The 22,299-nt window shown below is 36.5% G+C and overlaps 1 protein-coding gene across 3 annotated transcripts in view; it reads right to left on the bottom strand.

Annotated features, from left to right (window-relative positions):
• Positions 1–3,105: 3,105 nt before the first annotated feature.
• LOC149811674 (zinc finger CCCH domain-containing protein 33-like) overlaps positions 3,106–22,299 on the bottom strand; it is an 89,058-nt gene continuing 69,864 nt past the window's right edge. The window contains exons 5-6 of one of the 3 annotated variants that reach the window (XM_089993900.1): positions 3,870–4,157; positions 3,106–3,150 (exon numbers count right to left, since the gene is read on the bottom strand). In XM_089993900.1, the coding sequence (XP_089850026.1) occupies positions 3,115–3,150; positions 3,870–4,157 (324 nt within the window). In that variant the 3' untranslated portion in view covers positions 3,106–3,114. Of the gene's footprint in view, positions 3,744–3,869; positions 4,158–22,299 lie in introns of all 3 variants that reach the window. The other 2 variants (XM_089993899.1, XM_089993901.1) reach the window with 2 other exon arrangements.

Here is a 22,299-nt window from a genome sequence, read left to right as displayed (position 1 = left end):
AACTGCTACTCTCTCTCTCTCTCTCTCTCTCTCTATATATATATATATATATATATATATATATATATATATATATATATATCTCTATATATATATATATATATATATATATATAGAACTGAACATATTAGGCCCCATTTCTTATTCTGCCCCATAGGTTTTCAGTATTTTATGATAGATAGAAACCGTTAGGTGTGTTTAGCATGCTCGATTTAGTGGGAATCGACTCTTGGATCATGTTTTTTCGACGAAAAAAGTATGTTTTTCTTAGCCAGAAAAAACTGGTACCTTCATAGCCATTGATTTTTTATCAGGGGAAAACCCTTTAAACAGGTCAGATTCTTTCTGAAGATCCAAAAGCCGGTTCCACTAAACAAAACCTATAGATCACATCTACAGTGTTAGACATGAAAAAATACTTAAAACTATGGTTTTTGAATGGGCCTAACTGCGGCCTAAGGAACACATTACTCTCTCTCTCTCTCTCTCTCTCTATATATATATATATATATATATATATATATATATATATATATATATATATATATATATATATATATATATATATATATATATATATATATATATATATATATATATATATATATCCTCACCGAAGCCAGGGAAAACCCCAGGTGGGGCCTCGTGACTATGTTGCCTTATGTGGCCCACCTTTAAAAGCTACTGACACACCTGTGCACCAATGAGGTTTGATCAGGGGTTTTAATCAATTAAATAATGAAAAAATATGTACCCTTGTGTCTGACCTTTTAACAAAAATGTGCTCATACTCGAATAGAGTCCCCATTGCGTGTACTTGCGACTCTACCATCCCTTGTGCAGTTAATGCTTGTCCTATTTTATAATGATAACAAGGTGGAAAATGAAAACCTACAAAATACGAAGTTTTTTGAAATTCTGACCCCATAGATGCCAGCACTAAAATTGTAGGTTGTTGATCTTTGAAACCTTATAAAAACCTATCATGCATCAGAATCAAATGTTTCAAGAAATGATTCTTATAAAAACAAGCATAAAGATCACATCTGTCCAGCCAGAATTTAAAAAAAAATACCAAAAATTCAGGAAATTCCACTATTATGTTTCATTTAGTAGGTTTTGTATTTTGTAGGTCTCCATTTCCCATGACAACAATATGGCTTTTATTAGGTTAAACCCCATGTTTCATATTTTCTTGATCATTGTAGACTAGATAACTACTTATTCTGGTGACAGCAGTTAGCTTATTAAGATAATAATATGTACTTTATCAATGTCACAGCTGTCCAAAGTTCGGCCAATGAGATTAAAGAAGGGTTAAAGTTTGCTACAATAGTTTGTATGAATAAACCACAGAAAACTTTTTTTGGGTACAAATGATCCTATGGATGTGATCGACATGTTTTTAGTGGGAAACTATTTTTGAATCACCGAAATCCAACCTGTGTACAGGTTTTTTTGGCGAAGCAAAAATTGGGCAGTTGTAAATGCACCAATTTTTTCATACTCTAAAAATATGTTTTATCATGGAAAAGACATGATCCAAGGGTTGATCCAAACTATGAGGATGTGAGATTGAGTCAAAATAACTAGAACAGTGAGATTCCAACTAGATTGTACCTGACATCGACCGTATTAAATATAAACCTTGTAAAAAAAAAAACAGCTTCAACGGAAGGGCTCGGAGTCATTATTCAGCAAAACTAGAGATGGCAACAAGGCTAGCAATGATGCCAGCCATTCCCATGAGGCACTAAACTTTAACCGCAAAAACAACCCCAAGACTGTCATTGTATTGTACGTGCTTACAAGGGCTTTACTCATCTGGTAGGAGTGACTCCCATGCAAGTATACTCCTTGATGGGCAAGAGGAACCAGGGGTTTTTAAATCAATGAACTCGTGAGTGGGTGAGGTGGTTTTTCTCAGTATATTAGAAAAAACAAAAATGTCATCATGCAGAAATGGGCTGTGTAAGAAGCCGCTCCAACAGAGTAACTGCCATTAAATCAGACTTCTCACAAATAACATAATATTTGGTGCAGATAAGGTGGTTTGAAAGAATGAAATTTTAATTTGATATGACTAATGCAGTGGAAAAAAAGGGAAGTATATTGGATATCTTTCTCTCTCAATGAAATTTCAATTTAAGCTACTATTTCATTGGATATCGTATACACACTTATTTTCCAAACCTTTTTCTCATACTAATGTCACTAAATATTTTGTGTTTATACTCCAAAGTGGAAGATAACAGAAAAGAGCACAAGCTTAGCTTGTGACGCCCATAGAGATCAATGATCTAGCTTAATACATCTTAATGCTTGGATCAGCAAGAATCCATCTTGTCCAACGTAGGTACAAAAACGTTTGGTTCTTTCTTCGCTAATTTACAAAGAGGCACATAAGTATGGTAAATTTAAATTTAGCTAGGATTTTACACGTATTTTAAGATACAACCACCTTTTAAAGAAATTACCCAAATGAACCCGACTAGTTATAACAATTGTATTTATTTATTTGCCCTTAACCGTAGCTACAACTGTGGTGAGCTATAAAAAGAGACATCAACCATCTAAGAAAAAGAAGAGTTAAAAAGCATCATTTTGAAGAGTTAACTAGAGTTGGGTGAAAAAAATTAACTCGCATGGACATCTGAACAATTTCTTGTGAAGGGATGCATTAATCTTATATTTGAAAACCCAGGCATCTAAACATAATTTTACCATAAGCTTCACATCTAGGTTTAAATTAGTAAATTACCCTTTTTGTTCTGTTCTTTCCTTTGGTATACAAGCTTTTGTTGGTAAGAACGCGTGATCACTCAAAAAATGTAGGTTTGAACCAGCTTCATGTTATAACACGGCAGGGAGTCATGGATTTCAAGAAGGCAAGGCGCTTGAAGGTCACTAGTCTCAACACTCGGTCTACCATAAACATGAAGCTGCTTTCATATTCATTTCCTTAACATGCTCTGTCTAACTACACAGTCGTCTCTTTTTTTTTTGCCAGGGAAAAAACTGAAATATTTGATTTCGAAGCAGAGTACCTCCGTTGTGATGGTGCAGAAACTTACCTGTCCAGCTATCTCCTTCAACCAATATCACTTGTAATCTTCAATGAAGGCAAGAAAATGCAAATTTCCTGCATTGCTGTAATGAATTCCATTAGTACTCGATCAACGATTTTCAGTGTCATACAATGAAATTGGCTGCTCTTCCCAATAAAGTTATATGGCCGCAGCTGCATGGAATTCAAGCTAACTAAATCCATGCTTATTAGCAAGAACAGGCATTTCCATTGAGGATCATCAGTTTGTCCAACGCAACGAGCAAAAGGATATAAATACAGAAAAAGTTAAGGTGCCTGAATGTCTCTTGTGCAAATGCCGGGGAATCAAAAGAGAAAAGGCAAGATAACAAGCTAGAGAAAACCAAAATCACATCTCTTGATCAATTTGCTCACATGAGCAAGCAACATGCCTAATAATTCCTCGCTGGTTTCCATGCTCACATCAATAGCAGAAATCTGAATCAATCAATGGATCCAACAGTTTCCTTGACAGATGTCTTTGAACTCAATTTTGATCTTCTAAAGAAGTTGATGGATCACTTGGTTGAGACGGGCCATTAACGGCAGTTGCCGGTGGGCCTTGATAACCATATGTTAGTGGATGATCAAACTTACAGGCTGGCCCAAATTTGCAAATCCCAAAGCTGCTGTAATGTAAACATACTGTTTGGTCCTGGATGCATGACAAGCATACAGATATGTACATATTACAAACAACACTCATGAACTCTTTAAAGTCAATTCAATGGCTTAATCGAAACCCCCCTTTCTTTCCAATTGCATGATCAGAAGCACTTACAGGTCTTAATGGAAGGCCCATGGGACTGACAGGGCACACAGGTGGCTTTGAGGCCCTACTCTTTGGATGATGATACCTGCATGCAGATCTAAATTTACAGCTGCCTGTTTTCAAGTAATATTGGCACTCAGGTTGGCCAGGTCTTTCAGGAAAATCCTCAAGTGGTTCCTGCTGCTCATGGTGCTGATTTGTCGGAAAATCTACCATACTTGCAGCTTGCTCATTCCCAATTGCAACTAGTGGTGGCTGTTGGCACCAATCGGGAGATAGCATTGGATTAACAGGAGCCTAACAATGTGACAGAATAGAAAATGTTAAAATGGGTTTTTCTTTTTGGAAAATCTTAAAATAATTCTAAGAGGTGACCATCATACTACTATAGAGAGTTTACTATTAATCTCTAATGTCTATAATTACACAGCTTGTTAGTCTTATGCCTCACAAATGCCATACACTTGAAAAAACATATATTCGAGAGTAATAATAGAGCAGTGTGTTGCCTCTGGCTAAAAAATCCAATTTACAATTGAAAACTTCAAAATGTGATTCAGTTTTAATTAATATCAACACTCAAAGTTGATCAAATAGTACTTCTAGAGAGCAAGGCTGATTATGGAGAATTAAATAGGGATACTTTCATCAACAACATCACAAGACAGCATGAGGAATATTTCTATCAAGTAAATACCCACACTATTAAGACGAAAGCACAACGCAGCATATACCAAAGGTACACCCACCATTCTTCATTTCTGAGATGGTGTAGAGGAAAATAACTCTTTGTTCTCATTGTCTTTTCTAGTCTCTATGTTTGGGCAGCAAGAACTAGCATTAAAAGTAGCACACAAACATCCAGAAAATTATCTGCAACAGATCTTGCAGAATAGCATCCTCATGTATTTTTCTTGTCAATTTGAAGAAGGCAAATACATGAAAGATGGACTTCCATGAATTCATGGATGTCCATGCATCCAATCAATGTGCCACGCTTTGTTGGTTTGTGCTTCTCAACACATGGATGGTTGCATGTCCAGGAAAGATGAGACTTAAGCTGTGAGTTATTGGTGTAATGAAATATGTGAAAAAATACAAACAAAGGCCTTTAAGGGCTTACAAGAACACAATTACAAAGTGCACAAGCACAAGTACACGATGGGACCATACAAGAGCCAATAATGGCAACACAAAAGGATAAAAAAATATATCTTTATTGGATATATGCTTGAGCTCCAAGCATTAGAGAATGAAGAGGGATGACACCCCTATTTATACAAAAAATACAAGAGAGAGAGGGAGGCCACTCGGGAGCTCCCAACGGTCATATTTATCACCGTTGGGATGCTCCCAATGATTCTATGGTCCTTTCCCATGCTTTATTAAATAAAAGACTTAAAAAATAAATAAATAAAAAGAAAAAAGGTTGTTCCTAATGAACAATCCTTATTACATGCAAAAAGACTAAAATGCCCTTATAAGATTTACATATTACAAAATTGTCTATGACAGAACACACACACACACACACACACACACACACACACACACATATATATATATATATATATATATATTAACACCCCTCTTCAAACTCACAGTGAAGTAACCGAAAGTTTGTTAAAGAGAAAGATAAACCGAGGTGCAAGAAAAGCTTTGGTGAAGAAATCAATCAGCTGGTACTCCGATGTAACATACAGCAACTCAATAGTTCTTCTCAGATACTCATCACATACATAATGATAATCCATCTCAATGTGTTTGGTTCGCTCATGGAAGGTGTAGTTGCTCACAATGTAGATCACTTTTATTATCGCACATCTTTGAAGGCATTGAGATGATTGCTCAAAACTTCATAGCCATAGAAACTCCATTGTTGTCGTAGTCATCGCACGATATTCAGCTTCAGTTGAGGACAAAGATACTTTTTGTCGCTTTTTGCATCTTCACGAAATTAGAGTCTCCTAAAAAACACATAAAAACTCATAGTTGAGACTCTATCATTGGGATTTCATCCCCAATCAGCATGAATATAAGCAAGTAAATCTAAAGAAAATTATGAAGATAAGAAAAGTCCATTTGTTATGATATTCTTGACATATCTGATAATTCTTAACACAACACTCATGTGCATGGTGGTTGAAGCATGACAAAGTGAACTGCATGGACTATAACAGGTTTGTTGATATACAAGTGAGTGAGTGACCCAATTAGTTGGAATAAGGTATGGGGTCTTCGAGAAAAATCTCATCTTCAAGCCTTAATTTAGCATTGATCACTTCATGAGTTTCTACCTTATCATCAGAAATGTCACACTTGGCGCAAATATCAGCAACAAACTTCATTTCAGAAAGGATATACCCTCTGGTAAGCAACTTCAATACCTAAAAAATATCTTAAAAAGCTCAAATCAGACATATCAAAACCTTCTTTTAAAAGATTTTTAATAGTGTTAACCCCCTATTTGTCACTTCCAGTTATTATCATATCATATACATAAAGTAGAAGTATAACCACCTTAGAACTTGTACTTTTGACAAAAAGAACAGTGTCAATAGTTTTCAATATTAAATCCCAGCGGACAATCCATATAAACCTCATTTAATTCTCCATTGAGAATTTTTTTTTTAATATTAAGTTGATATATGGGCAATTTTTTAATAGATGCAGCAGCTATGAATGTCCTAACACTAGTCATCCTAACTACTAGTGTAAAGGCTTTCTCAAAGTCAATTTCGTATTCCTGAGAATATCCTTTGGCCACTAAACTAAGTTTATGTTGAGAAGCAGTAACTATCTAGTGGGTCGGGTCCCTGGTATTTAATTATTATTCTTAAGGGTATTATTGTACAGTCTTTGTTGCTGGCTAATCTCTCTATTTAAGTGAGATTAGCCCTAATGAGAAATAACGATTTCTATTCTTCTCTCTCTCTCTTCTCTCCCTCTTGTTTACTTGAAAACCCTAGCCGCCAACTTCAACATGGTATCAGAGCAGGTTGCAGATCTGGGCGTGTGATCTGATCAAGTTCCTCCTCAAATAGGTTTACGCGTCAGAGGGATTGCAGATCTGGGCGTCATCTTTGTTCTTGGTGTGTCGTAGAGGATAGATTTGCTGTCGACATCGGAGTGGAGGCCAGTCGATGAATGCAAGCATGTGATCTCTGCATCATGGTTATCGGGTATGTAAACCAAGATTGTAGTCGCTGCTTGGAGTCGATCTGGTGAGGTATGATACAGTTTTAATTGTGTGTGTTCAGATCTGGGTATCGATCTGAGGGTGAATGACAATTTTTTTATGATTCAAGTCTGCATTCAGTTTTGGGTGATTATAAACTTCTTGTTGTGGTTGTGGGTTTCATGTTGCGTGTCGCAACCTTTCCCTTTGTGATCTAAATCAGATCTGTTAAGTCGATGGAAGTGTTTGTGGGTGGTGTTTTAAATAAGACAATGGAAGTTGTCGATCGTGTGGAAAGTCAGATCTGATCAGCGCCTCTTAAAGCTTATCAGACCTATTAGTGTTGAAATTGTTGATCGGTGTGGAAAACCAGAACTGTTCAGCGTCTCTTAAATTTGATCAGATTTATTGGTGCTATCGGTGTTGGTGGAGTGTCTGTGAAGTGAGACACATCTACAACCCTATTCCATGGCTGAAACGCAGAAAACTGAATTGAAGAATGACTCAGCCACTGAGTATAAGGCATTTGCAAATCCATTCTCCTATGGATCATCTGTAAAACTCGATGAGACCAACTATGCTAGATGGTCTCGTACGTTCATGATGTCTGTATCAGGGCATCACAGAAAACATATTTTGTTAGAAAGTGAGCCTAAAGACAAAACTGGAAAATATGCAACATGGGAAGAGGACAATGATATAGTCATGTCGTGGATTATGAATAGTGTGCAACCTTCTGTCGCTGATGGGCTAATTTATTACACAACTGCAAAACAAATGTGGGATAATTTGCGAGATACTTACTCACAAGAAACTAATGTAAGTCGTATTCTTCAAGTGGAACAAGAGATCTATCAGTTGCAGCAAGGAGAGCAATCTCTAGCCCAGTACTGTGCCTCTGTGAAAGCAGCGTTTGAGAGACTAAATGCACATAGACCATTATGCTGTGATAACCAGAGGTTACACCAGAAGCACACCATGGTCGCACGGTTTCTTACTGGCCTGTCAGCTGAATTCTCAGTTGCCAAAGTTCAGATGTTGACAGGATCCGATGTTCCCACTCTTGCTGAGGCATACAATCGGCTGAGCAGGCTTGCCATGTCTCTTCCCTCGTCCCAGTCGGACTCACAAACCTCTGCTATGTTTGTCTCTTATGGTCGAGGCCGAGGTTTTATTCTTAATACACGAGGACGGGGACGTGGTCGAGGCACAAGAGAACGTGGCAAACTTCAGTGTTCCTACTGCGGAAGATTTGGACATTTAGAAGATAGATGCTTTGACAAGAATGGGCGACCCCTGCACATTCAGCTAAAGTTGTTCCTACAACTCAAGTTGCCAAACCCGAGTCTCCTGTTGTTCCTCCTAATGATTCGGTTACACTCACTCGTGCTGAGTATGATGATTTGTTGGCACATCGTCTGTCTAGTCCTCCTGTGGCTGATGTTGCATGTTCTGCCGGTGATAATTTATCTTGCCAAGGTAGTAGGTGGATTATTGATTAGGGGCATCTCAACATTTGTGTGGAAATGCTTGTGATTTTTCCAATTTGGATAGTGTTGCTAACCATAAAAAGGTGGTTCTTGCCGATGGAAGTTCCTCTCCCATTGTTGGCTAGAGAAATATCTCCATTTCCCCTACTCTTCAGTTATCAAATGTTCTCCATGCTCCTTCATTCCCTCAAAATCTGTTATCTGTTAGTCGTGTTGCGAAACAATTGAATTGTCGAGTAATATTTGATCCTGCTTGTTGCACTTTTCAGGACTTGCTGACAGGAAAGACGATTGGTGGAGGCTATGAGGAAGGTGGAGTCTACTATCTACATCAACCCGTTGTCTCAGCTCATTCCGTAGTTGAGTCCTCTTCTAGTCCGCTGCTTTGGCATCATCGTCTTGGTCATCTTCCGTTGCTTAAATTGCGTAGAGTTATTCCTCACATCTCGTCGTCCACAACTCTGCTGTGTGAAGCGTGTCAGCTTGGGAAGCATCATAGGAGTTCATTTCCGTCTAGTCAGAGTCCCTTGAATCAAAATTTGTTTGATCTTCTTCATGTTCGGGGTCCAAGTCGAATTCTTAGTCGTTCTAAGTGTCGTTATTATTTAGTCATTGTAGATGATTTTTCCAGATTATCCTGGGTATTCTTGTTAAAAGATAAGGCTGAAGCCCCCATTATTTTAAAATCCTTGATTATTGAAATAAAAACTCAGTTTAATTCTTGCGTCAAAGTTGTTCGCAGTGACAACGCTCTTGAATTCAAATCCTCTGACCTATTACAATTTTACAAAAACCTTGAGATCCAACCTCAGACCTCCTGTCCTCATACCTCGCAACAGAATGAAGTAGCGGAGCACAAGCATAGACACATTCTCAATATTGCTCATTGCCTTATGATTCAGTCTAATATGTCTGCATCTTACTGGGGAGATGCAGTTCTAACAGCGGGATACCTAATAAACCGTATGCCCTCAACCTCAGTGGGGGATCGTATTCCCATTCAAATTCTCAGACCTGAAGCTCCTTTTTTCCCTGTCTCACCAAAGGTGTTTGGTTGTGTCTGCTTTGTTCATAAGCTTGGTCCCAATCGAGATAAATTGCCTTCCCAATCTATAAAATGTGTTTTTGTTGGGTATCCTAAGCATAAAAAAGGATGTCGTTGTTATGATCCCATATCCCAAAGAGAGTATGTCAGTGCGGATGTGTCATTTTTTGAGTCTATCCCATATTTTTCTAGTACTCCAAGAATACAGGCTAGTCAAGGTGATTTATTCCCTCTTCCTGTTCCCCCTTTTCCATTAGAGTCGGTTCGTCTTGAGCCTATTGTTCCCAATCCGACTCCGTCCCGTTACAAACATCCTCCTGTGGTGTACACACATCGAGCTCCACTCAACTCTATGCTCGTGCCATCAACTTCTCCCGAGGTGAGTGTTCCTAAACCTACTGGCAATTCTCTTGTTGATGATGATTTACCTATTGCTCTTCGGAAAGGAAAAAGGCAATGTACACTTCATCCTATTTCTCAGTTTGTTTCCGAGGCAAGAATTGGTGCAAATATGAAGAATTTTGTATTAGCATTATCTGTTGCATCTGTTCCTCTCAATCATCATCAAGCTCTTCTGGACCCCGAATGGGCGAAGGCCATGCAGGATGAAATGGATGCACTGCTCTCTCGGCAAACCTGGGACTTAGTTAATCCTCCACCTGAGGCTGATATTGTTGGTTGTAAATGGGTCTATACTATTAAGTATAACTCAGATGGATCGATTGAAAGGTTTAAAGCTCACCTGGTTGCGAAAGGCTATACTCAAACTTACGGGATGGACTTTTTTGAAACATTCTCTCTTGTTGCTCATCTTGCGACTATTCGCCTTGTTTTGTCAGTCGCGGTGCACCATGGTTGGCCTCTATGTCAGCTTGATGTGAAAAATGCTTTTCTGTATGGAGACTTGGAGGAGACAGTTTACATGCAACAACCTCTGGGGTTTGAAGTTCAGGGGGAGTGTCAGAAGGTATGCAAGTTGAACAAGGCAATCTATGGTCTCAAACAGAGTCCCCGTGCGTGGTTCTCCAAGCTGGCTGAGGTCATGTCAGCATTTGGGTTTGTTTGATCTGCCTCTGACCACTCTCTTTTCATTAAAAAGTCTTGCACAGGGATTGTGGTCATGATTGTATATATTGATGACATTATAGTCACAAGAAGTAGTGAAAAAGACATTGCTGACACAAAGTCTCATCTTCAAAAACACTTTGTGACTAAGGACCTGGGACCACTTAGATATTTCTTAGGCATAGAGGTCGCAAGGGGTAAAGAAGGATTGGTTTTGTCACAGCGAAAATATGTCTTGGATCTGCTAAAGAAGACAGGAATGTTAGGTGCCAAACCTGCAAGGATTCCTATGGATCCTAAGGCTCATCTATTTGATGAAAAATCAAAGTATGTGGACAATAGTTATTATCGCTCATTGGTTGGCAAGCTATTATATGTGATTGTTACCAGACCCGACATATCTTTAGTCGTGAGCAAGATAAGTCAGTTTATGGACAAACCTACAAAGGCTCACTGGGAGGTTACGATGATGATTCTCAAATATCTAAAGTTATCTCCTGGTAAAGGACAGATGCAGATTATGCAGGGTCGGTTGTTGATAGAAAGTCGACAACTGGATTCTTTGTGCTTGTTGGAGGAAATCTGGTTACTTGGAAAAGTAAGAAACAAACTCTTGTTGTCAGGTCGAGTGCTGAGTCAGAGTATCGGGCTATGGCTCAGACTGCTGCTGAGATGGTGTGGGTTAAATCTGTGTTGACTGATCTCCAAGTGAAAGTCTTATTACCCATGGAGATGATATATGATAATAGAGCTGCTACTTATATTGCTAATAACCCAGTGTTTCATGAAAGGACAAAGCATATTGAGGTGGATTGTCACTATGTACGTGACCTGGTACAAACTGGGTACATTTGTACCAAGCACATATCTTCAGAGAACCAAATTGCAGATGTCTTCACTAAACCCCTAGCTAGTTCACATTTTTCAAAATGTTGTGACAAGCTGAACATTATTGATATATATGCTCCAGCTTGAGGGGGAGTGTTGAGAAGCAGTAACTATCTAGTGGGTCGGGTCCCTGGTATTTAATTATTATTCTTAAGGGTATTATTATACATTCTTTGTTGTTGGCTAATCTCTCTATTTAAGTGAGATTAGCCCTAATGAGAAATAACGATTTCTATTCTTCTCTCTCTCTTCTTCTCTCCCTCTTGTTTACTTGAAAACCCTAGCTGCCAACTTCAACAGTTTATATCTTTCTAGAGTTCCATCACTCTTTGTTTTGACCTTAAAAACCCATCTACAACCTAATGCTTTCTTTCCTAAGGGTAATGTAACTACTTCCCAAGTCATAGCTTTCCTAGGGCATTTAATTCTACGTTCATGTCTTCAACCCAATATGAAATGTTTTGGCTTCATTATAATGTGACGGTTCATGGTAGGAGTGTGAAGCTATAAAAAAAACATGCCCTATAATTTGGTGTCAAAGTGTCATAAGATACAAACCTACTTGGTGGGATAGAAACACGACCGGATCTAAGTGAGGTTTCTTCTACAGTTGAGTCATGTGTGTATCTTTCTAAGGCACTAGGAGGATTTCTTCACTCACGCCGAGTATATATTTGTATAGGTTTTTCGACAATATCACCATAATTTAATGGTGATTCAGCATTCTCATCATTAGAATGCCCATTATCATTACTAACTAAGTTTTCTTCATTATCATTAAAAGGAATATCACAAGAATTACCTTCACTTGGTATGGGATCGAACAAAAACATATAATGTACTTCTTCCTTTTCAATTTTATAAAGATCATTTTCATTTTTCAAGAAGGTTATATCTTTAGAAACATAAAGTTTATTATTCTTAAAATCAAAACATTTATAGCCTTTTTGGGTTTCCCCATATTCAATGAAGACACATTCAAGGCTTTTAGAGATAACTTATTTTTTTGTGTAAGAGAGCAAAACACTTACAACCAAAAATTCGTAGACACTTAAAATCGGGTGTTCTTTTAAATAATTTTTCATATGGAGAAATGTTTTGTAAAGATGATGAAGGCATTTCATTTATCAAATAAGTTGGCGTTGGAACGGCCTTGGCCCAAAAACTCTTTGAAATATCTTCAAAAATAAGTAGGATCATAGCAGTTTCCAAAATATGCCTATGTTTTCTTTCAACTAGACTATTTTATTGAGAAGTTCTAGGGAAAGATTTTTTATGACAAATGTCATTTTGTCTTAAATAATTTTGAAATTCATTGGACAAGTATTCACTACCCGAGTTGGATCTACGAATGAAAATACTGCCATGAAATTGATTTTTGATAATCATATGAAATTCTTAAAAAAAGAAAAAACTTCGAACTTGAGATTGATGAAGTATATCCACACATATCTAGTGAAATCGTCAATAAAAGTAACATAATCTGAGTAGCATCCTTTTGATATGACCAGAAAAGGTCCCCATAAATCCAAATGCAGTTATTCAAAAGGCTTTGTAGAAACAAAGGTTTCATTAGGAAATGGAGTAGGTTTCATCTTTTCAACAATACAATATTTGCAAATGACATCTTTTTTACCACAATTTTTTTTCAAAAGGAAAGAGATACATCTTTGAACAACTAGGATGTCCAAGTCTTTTAGGACAAGTTTCTGTTAAAATGTACTCAATGTATTATATATATATACATATATGTGTACGTATCTCTCTCTCTTTCTATATATATATATATCACTCTTTGTAAAACCCGATAAAGGGTATTTTTGTCATTTTACCTTTTACACATATTTCAATTGGTACTCGGTTGGAACATAAGGCAATTGAATGGTGCCTCGTAGGAACTCATCACGAACATAATGGCAATCCATCTCAATGTGCTTTGTTCTTTCATGAAAGGTGTGATTGCTGGCAATGTAGATAGAGCTCTTGTTGTCGCAGCACAGCTTTGAGGGAGTTGAGAATGAGACTCCCATATCTTTAAGCAAACTTCTTAACCATACGATCTCCGTGGTGGTAGTGGCCATCGCACGATACTCTGCTTCAGTAGAAGAGAGTGAAACTTTCTGTTGCTTCTTACACCTCCAAGAGATAAGTGACTCTCCAAGAAACACACAATACCCTGTGGTAGAAATACGATCATCGGGGTTATCACCCCAATCAGAGTCAGTATAAGCAAGTAAAGTAAGAGGTGAAGAAGAGGGTAAGAATAATCCTTTTGTTATGGTGCCTTTCAGATATCTGATAATTCTCATGACAGCAGCCATGTGAATGGTGGAGGGAGCAGTCTGAAATTGACTTGCACTATGAACTGCATGAGAAATATCGGGCCTAGTGATGGATAAGTATGTGAGCGACCCAATCAATTGACGATAAGGTGTGGGATCAGCTAAAGGAGTGCCATCACTAGCTCTCATCTTGGCATTGATTATTTCTGGCGTCTCCACCTTCTTGTCATCAGTCAGTCCAGATCTGTCAATAATGTCGGAGGCAAGCTTCATCTGAGAGAGGACATACCCTTTGGGAGAGTATGCAACTTCAATACCTAAAAAATATCTTAGATAACCAAGATCAGACATATCAAAATTTTCTTTGAGAATATTCTTAATAAGGTTAATACCTCTCTTATCATTACCTGTGATAATCATGTCATCAACATATAATAACAGAATTGTAATGTGATCATTAGAATTTTTAACAAACAAAGCAGTATCAGTATAACATGAGGAGAAACCATTATCAAGAACTACTTTGCTAAAAAGATCATACCAAGCTTTAGGTGCTTGTTTAAGACCATAGAGAGCTTTATTTAACTTTAGAATATTTCCTTTACCAATTTCAAGACCTGGCGGAGGATCCATAAGCACTTCTTCATATAAATTTTCATTTAAAAAAACGTTTTTAACGTCAAGTTGATATATAGGCCATTGTTTAATGGAGGCTAAGGCAATTAAAGTTCTCACACTAGTCATCCTAGCTACGGGAGCAAAGGTTTCCTCATAATCAATTCCATATTCTTGGGCATAGCCTTTTGCAACCAAACGAACCTTGTATCTCTCAAGAGATCCATCACACTTGGTTTTAACTTTATATACCCATCTACACCCAATTGCCTTTTTTCCTGATGGTTGGGAAATAATACTCCAAGTTTGAGCTTTGTTAAGAGCCTCTAATTCAACTTTCATTGCTTCAATCCAATGTGGATGATCTTTAGCTTCTTTAAAGGAAGTAGGCTCATGATATGAATGAATTAACATGAGACAAGCCCTATAATTAGGTGAGAAGGATTCATAAGATACAAATTTTTGTGGAGGTCTACTATTACGAGAAGATCTCCTAGGTGCATTAATAGGTTCTTCTAATGAGAGATCTTGAGAATATCTTTCAAGAGCAGGTTGATGTTCAATTCCTGACCGCCGGGTATATACATTCATTTCATTAAGATTCTCAACTTGAGAATCATTACCATGCTGAAGTATATCATTATGATGGGAGATGCCATCACAAGTATTATCGCAAGTACTTGCATCTGGTGTTTCAATTCTAGGAGCAAGATCAAATAGGAAGGAATAGTCAAGGTTTTCTCTAGATGTGTGAACATCAAATCCATTTTGTTCTTCAAGAAAATTTACATTTCTTGATATATAGAGTTTATTATTTCGAGTGTCATAGCATCTATAACCTTTTTTATTTTCACCATATCCAATGAATGCACATTCAATAGCTTTAGGTGATAGTTTATCTTGTCCTTGAACAAGCACAAAACATTTACATCCAAATATCCTTAATCTATTAAAATCTGGAGTAATTTTGAATAATTTTTCAAAAGGTGATACATTTTTTAAAGAAGCAGAGGGCATACGATTGATTAAATATGTTGCGGTAAGAAGAGCTTCGGCCCAAAAGTTTTTAGGAACATTTTTAGAAACAAGAAGTGTTCTTGTAGTTTCAATTAAATGTCTATGTTTTCTTTCCGCAAGACCATTTTGTTGTGGGGTTTTAGGACAAAATCGTTGATGTAAAATTCCATTTGTTTTGAAATAATTTTGAAAATCTTTAGACATGTATTCTCCTCCAGAGTCGGATCTAAATATAGCTATATTGTTTTGAAATTGGTTTTGAATAAGAATATGAAATTCTTTAAAATTATTAAAGACATCAGATTTATTTTTAATAATGTATACCCATGTATATCTAGTAAAGTCATCAACAAAACTAACATAGTAAGAGTAGCCTCCCTTGGACAGAACGGGTGCTGGTCCCCATACATCGGAATGCACAAGTTCAAAAGGTCTTTTTGACACAAAATTATTATGAGAATACGGAAGCGAATGAATTTTTCCAAGGATACAATCATTGCATGTGAATGTATTTGTATTACAAAATTTTTCCAAAAAAGGAAAGAGATACAATTTAGAAACACTAGGATGTCCAAGTCTTTTATGCCAAGTCTCAATATCTTTGGATTGAACATGATTACAAAATGATTTGGTTGGTAATGACAAAAAATCCATATAATAAAGATCCCCTCTTCTATGGCCATGCCCAATCCGCTTCCCGGACCGGAGATCCTGCACATAGCAATGGGTAGGTGAAAAAGTGACATTACATTCAAAATCGGTAATTTGGGAAACGGAAAATAGATTTAAATTAAGTTTTGGAATAATTCGAATTTTGGGAACAAAAAATTCTTTGTTTTCATTATAAGTTTTCTCAAGATTCCCAATGCCTTCAACATCCAAGGATGTTCCATCGGCAGTGGAGACAAAAGATTTAAATTTGTTGAGACTTGTTTTTTATAAGAGTGATGCATTCGGAGTCATATGAAAGGAGGCACCCGAATCAAGAATCCAAGAGGTCATACCTGGGAAGGAGGAGATAGCGGCGCCGGAAGTGGATGGTATAGAAGAAAACTGAGAGAAGCTCATCTTCATGAATTGTTGAAGAGTTTCGGTAAGATGAGCAAGAGACTCTTTTATGTCACCATCTTTCTTTGAGTCTTCATTTGAAGGAGCTTCACCAACGGAGGCCACCTTCTTTTTAAATCTTGGGCAATCCGGACGAATATGGCCCGGTTCATTACAATTATGGCAAATGATTTTCCTTCCTCCACCACCATTATTTTTGAAGAAATGAGGTGGTTTGTATGGCCTTACATTGTTGCCGGGTCTAGATACGGCATGAACTTCATCAACATCTCGTTTTAATGCCAAACGAGTCTCTTCTTGACATAAGTCGGCCAAAATATCACTTAGAGGAGTAGAGGCCCTATGGAGAAGGGATCCTCTAAGTTGCTCAAATTCGGGGCGAAGCCCATGAATAAATTGGAAAAATCTTTCTTTTTCCATTTGCTCTTGCCTCATAGCAATAGCACTACCCTCCCATTGGGGTTCGAGAAGGACAAGTTCATCCCATAAAGAGGATAGGGCACTATAGTAGTCCCTAATACTCATATCACCTTGTTTAGTAGCTCTTACCTTTTCTTGTAGGAAGAAATGCCTAGCAAGGTCTCTTTGAGTGTACATGCCTTTCATAAAGAACCAAGCTTCATTAGCCTTCTTGAATTTGGCGAGATTTGCACAAATCTTTAATTCAACATTGTTCATGAACCATGCTAAAATTTTAGCATGCTCACTTTCCCAATCTTCTAATTTAGAAGAGTAATCAAGAATAGCCTTCTCTTTTTCCTCTTCGTTCAAAGCTTTTTCCTCATTACCTTCAAACTTAGTCAACTTCAATTGTGGTTCCGGAATGGTTCCACATACATAACCCCAAAGTTTTTTACCTTTGAGATTGTTTTCCATGGCGGCCGTCCACATGCGATAATTGGTCCCATCCAATTTGAATGAGAGGTCGATTTTTGCATCCTTGTTGGCCATTTGTAGAAGAGGAATATAAATGCACGAAAGAGAAGGATATTACTTGTCAAAAGAAGATCTGATGAAGCTTTATCAACCAAGGCTCTGATACCATGTAATGAAGTGCCGGATGAAGTCTCCAAGAGCAAAACAAGAGAGCACGCACATACACAAATAGCCACTAATGGGCAAAAGAACAACACAACCACTTAAAGTGGTAAGGCACCCAAAAGAAGAGGAAAAATATATATTCCACTCAAAAGGCTTCAAAGAAGCATGCTTTACAATGGGGAGAAACCCCTTTATTTATAGACAAAAGAGGAGGCCTTGGAAGGGCTCCTAGAGGGACGTTGGAGCCCTTCCAACGGTCATAAATATGACCGTTGGATGCTCCAACGTTCCCCTAGGTGGGGCCCATTCCAAGGAGGAAAAGGAAAAGAATAAAGAAAATAAAAAAGAAAGAAAAAAAGGAAATAAAAGAAAAGGAGAAAAAATACAATATGCGATAAGAAGTAAAAAGACTGTTTTACCCCTATATGGGTCTATTTACAAAAGATATAAATATATATATATATATATTTATATATGTAGATAGCAGTGTTGTGAAAAGCGTTGAGGCGTAGCGAGGCGCTCAACCAAAAACCGAGGCGAGGCGTAAGCCTTGAGGCGTAAAGCGTAAGCCTCAAAAAATTTTTTTGAAAACTTTTAAAAAAATATAAAAAAATATCTAAAAATACAAATAAATAAAGAAATGCGTTATTGATGAAATTGACAACCAATAAGAAATAGAAAATGTCAAATAAGTACTAAAAAATATAAGATTAACATATAAAAGTAACTAAAACCTGATTACATAACTAAAAAATATATGAGATTAGCCTACAAAAGTTAAAATATATGGGATTAACCTATAAAAGTTAAAATATATGAGATTATTCTAAAAAATATGAGATTAACATATAAAAGTAACTAAAAAATTGATTACATAACTGGAAAATATATGAGATTAACTAAAAGAAATTAAAATATATGAGATTATTCTAAAAAATATGAGATTAACGTATAAAACCAAACATCAAACCATGACAGTATATCATACACCTAACATCAAACCATGGCAGTAGAAGTAAATTTAGCCACAAACAACTTAGTTATTGTATTGTGGAATAATTAAAGATTGATAAAATTGATTAAATACTTAGTATCAAGAGCATTTACATTATTATGCCATAAAATAAGTTTGTTTGCATGTGCACACAGTGTTCTGGCCAATGAATGGAAACTCTAAATAAAGTAAAGTAAAAGGGTAAAGAAGACATGAGAGGGATCCCCAACATGAAAAGAGATCTGATATTTTTTTATGGCATAAGAAGCGAACCAATACAATTAGCCAGAATCCTATATATTCCCAAACCTATACCATGTGCTTGAAGTTAGACTATTGGATTTGATTCCTGAATTAGTTATACTTGTCAAATTATGTGTTGAAAACTACGTTTCTATAAGCTAAGTAACCAGTGAAACTATGGTTCTCTTTACTGATCCAACTGTGATTTGCATCTTTTTATGAGACAGCGTGCAAAATACAACACTCCCAGTGTGGATGCTATTGAGAAAGCAAGAACAGTTCAACTGTTACAGTTGTATAAACTGCAGTGAAACAACCGTGACACTTTCATTAACGTGACACCCTTTTCTAAGATCTAGTTATTTAACTAATCCTAGGGATGATGTTTCTATATATATACCTATATATCCATTATTTTTGTAGAATAAGATTTAAGTCTGAGCAGCAAATTGGCCTATTGTTGGCCCATCTTTAAATTCTTGTATAATAGTCTACTGCACTTCTAATCTTACTAAAAGTGAATCTAACTTATTGCTTATGACTTGAATAGTAAATTCCAGGACAAACTAATTAAAGTTGAACGATTAAACCTATACAAAGATTCTCACAAAGCACATATGAACAGACACACCACAGGGAGCACTTTGGAGTGGAGATAATAATAGATCGATAAGAGAATCCTGGTATTAATTCTGTGTAAAAAGGTGAATGTGGATATGATGAACATATAAGTGATCACTTTATTGAAGGGGAAAAGTGGGCATGAAAATCAATTATATAATTTCCTTCTTCGATAGGCATGTATCTATGGATTATATATAGAGAGATTCAGATGGCATATGCTAGCTGTTGGAGAGTATAATTTGCTAATGACATAGGATAAAGTTAATTACCCACTTAGTTCTTAATTTCATAAGGGGGTTTACTGTTTTCATACAACTTGCAAAAGATTGGTGTTTGAGTTGGACTCCCACTGCATAAAAGTTAGAAAAAGTTGGAGAGAAAATTCAATAGGACAAAACCAGTGTTATTAAAAGCCTCACCTTGAGGCGCGCCTCGCTCTGAGGCGTACGCCTCAAGGCGTATGAGGCGTGCGCCTCAGGGCTTTTGCGCCTTATGCCTGCGCCTCAAGGCACAAAGCCCCTCGCCTTGAGGCGAGGCGCGCTTTTTGCGCCTTGAGGCGCGTTTTTAATAACACTGGTAGATAGACACATAGACATATATATAATTAATATATATATGTGTATGTGTCGTGATCTATATATATAAATATATATATGTACAACATATTTTAACAGTTGGACTACAGTCCAAGAGCTACTTGCACAGTCAAGTTCCAACAGGAACTTGACTGGATCAAAATATCTAGTTTCTATTGAACTAGATGCTAAAAAAGAAAATAAAAAATAGAAAAATAAAATAATAAAAGAAAATATAATAATATTAAATAATATATATATATATATATATATATATTGCAATTTACATTTTAACAACTTTGTGACATTGTTCTTTGCACTATGTTTCATTTCATGGTATTAGAGCCACTCGGTATTGCAAACACTCTTGGGACTACTCTCTCTTATGATTGAGTGGTATTGAGATTCATACCCTTGTTCTTCTTCAATGGCCAACAAAGATGCAAAAATCGACCTTTCATTCAAATTAAATGGGACCAACTATAGAATGTTGACGGCCGCAATGAAAAACAACCTCAAAAGTAAGAAACTTTGAGGATATGTATATGAAATCATTCTGAAACCACAAATTGAAGCTCACCATGGAGGGGAATGAAGAAAAAACCTTAAGTGATGAAGAAAAGGCCAAAGCTATTCAAAAATATCAATCTAAAGTTGAAGATTGGGAAAATGAGCATCCCAAAATATGGGAATGGTTTATGAATAACATGGAACTCAAGATTTGTGCTAATCTAGCCAAATTTAAAAAAGCAAATGAAGCATGGTTCTTCATGAAAGATATGTACACTCAAAAGGACCTTGCTAGACATTTTCTTTTACAAGAAAAAATAAGAGAAACCAAGCAAGGGGATATGAGTATTAGAGACTATTATAGTACTCTATTCCCTCTATGGGATGAACTTGCTCTCCTCGAACCACAATGGGAAAGAAACGCTATTGTTATGAGGCAAGAGCAAATAAAGAGATATTTTTTTAATTTATTCATGAGATTTGTCCCGAATTTGAACAACTAAAAGGATCCTTTCTTCGTAGGGCTTTTACTCCTCTTAGTAAAATCTTTGTCGACTTATGCCAAGAAGAAACTCGCTTGGCTCTTAAAAAAAACTTTGATGAGGTTCATGCGGTATCTAGACCGAAAAATAACATGAGGATATATAAACCTATTCATTTTTTAAAAAATAACAATGGTGAAGGAATAAAAATTATTTGTCACCATTGTAATGGGTCATCTTAGACCGGATTGTCCTAAGCTTAAAAAGAAGGTGGCTTCCGTTGAAGATAGTCCAAGCAATTCAAGTGAAGAATCAAAGAGAGATGGATACATAAAGGACTCCATTGCTCAACTTATGAAAACTCTCCAACAATTCATGAGAATCAACTCTTCCACACATTCCACCTCTGGTGCCACGATCTCATCAACTTCGGGTACGTACTCTTGGATCCATGATTCGAGTGCCTCCTTTCATATGACTCCAAATGCATCTCTTTTATCTAAACCAAGTCTTAATTCTTTTAAGCCGATGGAACATCATTAGATGTTGAAGGGATGAGAAATCTTGAAAAACTTTTTAGTTAAGGCAAAGAATTTTGTTTCAAAAATTAGGATTATTCCAAAACTTTAACTTGAATCTCTTTTCCGTTTCTCAAAATAACCGAGTTTGGATATAGTGTCTCGTTTTCACCAACCAATTGTTATCTGCAGGATCTTCGGTCCAAAAAGCGGATTGGGCAAGGCAATAGAAGAAAGACCTATATTACATGGATTTTTTGTCTTTGTCATCAAAATCATTTTGTAATCATGTATAATCTAAAAATATTATTACTTGGCACAAGAGGTTTGGTCCCCTTAGTATTTCTAAGTTATATCTTTTTTCTTTTTTGAAAAAAATTTATAATGAAAAAGAATTTACATGCAATGATTATATCCTTAGAAAAATGTTCTTCCTTATCCACGTGGCAATTTTTTTTTCAAGAGACCATTTGAATTAGTGCATTCGGATGTATGGGGACCGGCACCCGTTATGTCTAAAGGAGGATATTCATATTATGTTGTATTTATTGATGATTTTACTAGATACACGTGGGTTTATTTTATTAAAAACAAATCCGATGTTTTCTCTACCTTTAAAGAATTTCATATCCTTACTCAAAATCAATTTCAAAACAACATAGCCATTTTTAGATTTGATTCCGAAAGTGCATGAAAGAATGTAGCAATCCCTAACAAGGATTGTTTCTTCAACACTCACAAAGAGGATTTACGAAACAAAAGCATTCACACAAAAGAGCTCACACTCATACACAATACCAAAAA

The sequence above is a fragment of the Nuphar pumila genome, chromosome 17, assembly GCF_984573655.1.
Source record: "Nuphar pumila chromosome 17, dmNupPumi1.hap1.1, whole genome shotgun sequence".
Lineage (NCBI taxonomy): Eukaryota > Viridiplantae > Streptophyta > Magnoliopsida > Nymphaeales > Nymphaeaceae > Nuphar > Nuphar pumila.
Note: the sequence above shows the minus strand (reverse complement) of the source record. Positions and strands in the feature narration are given on the sequence as shown.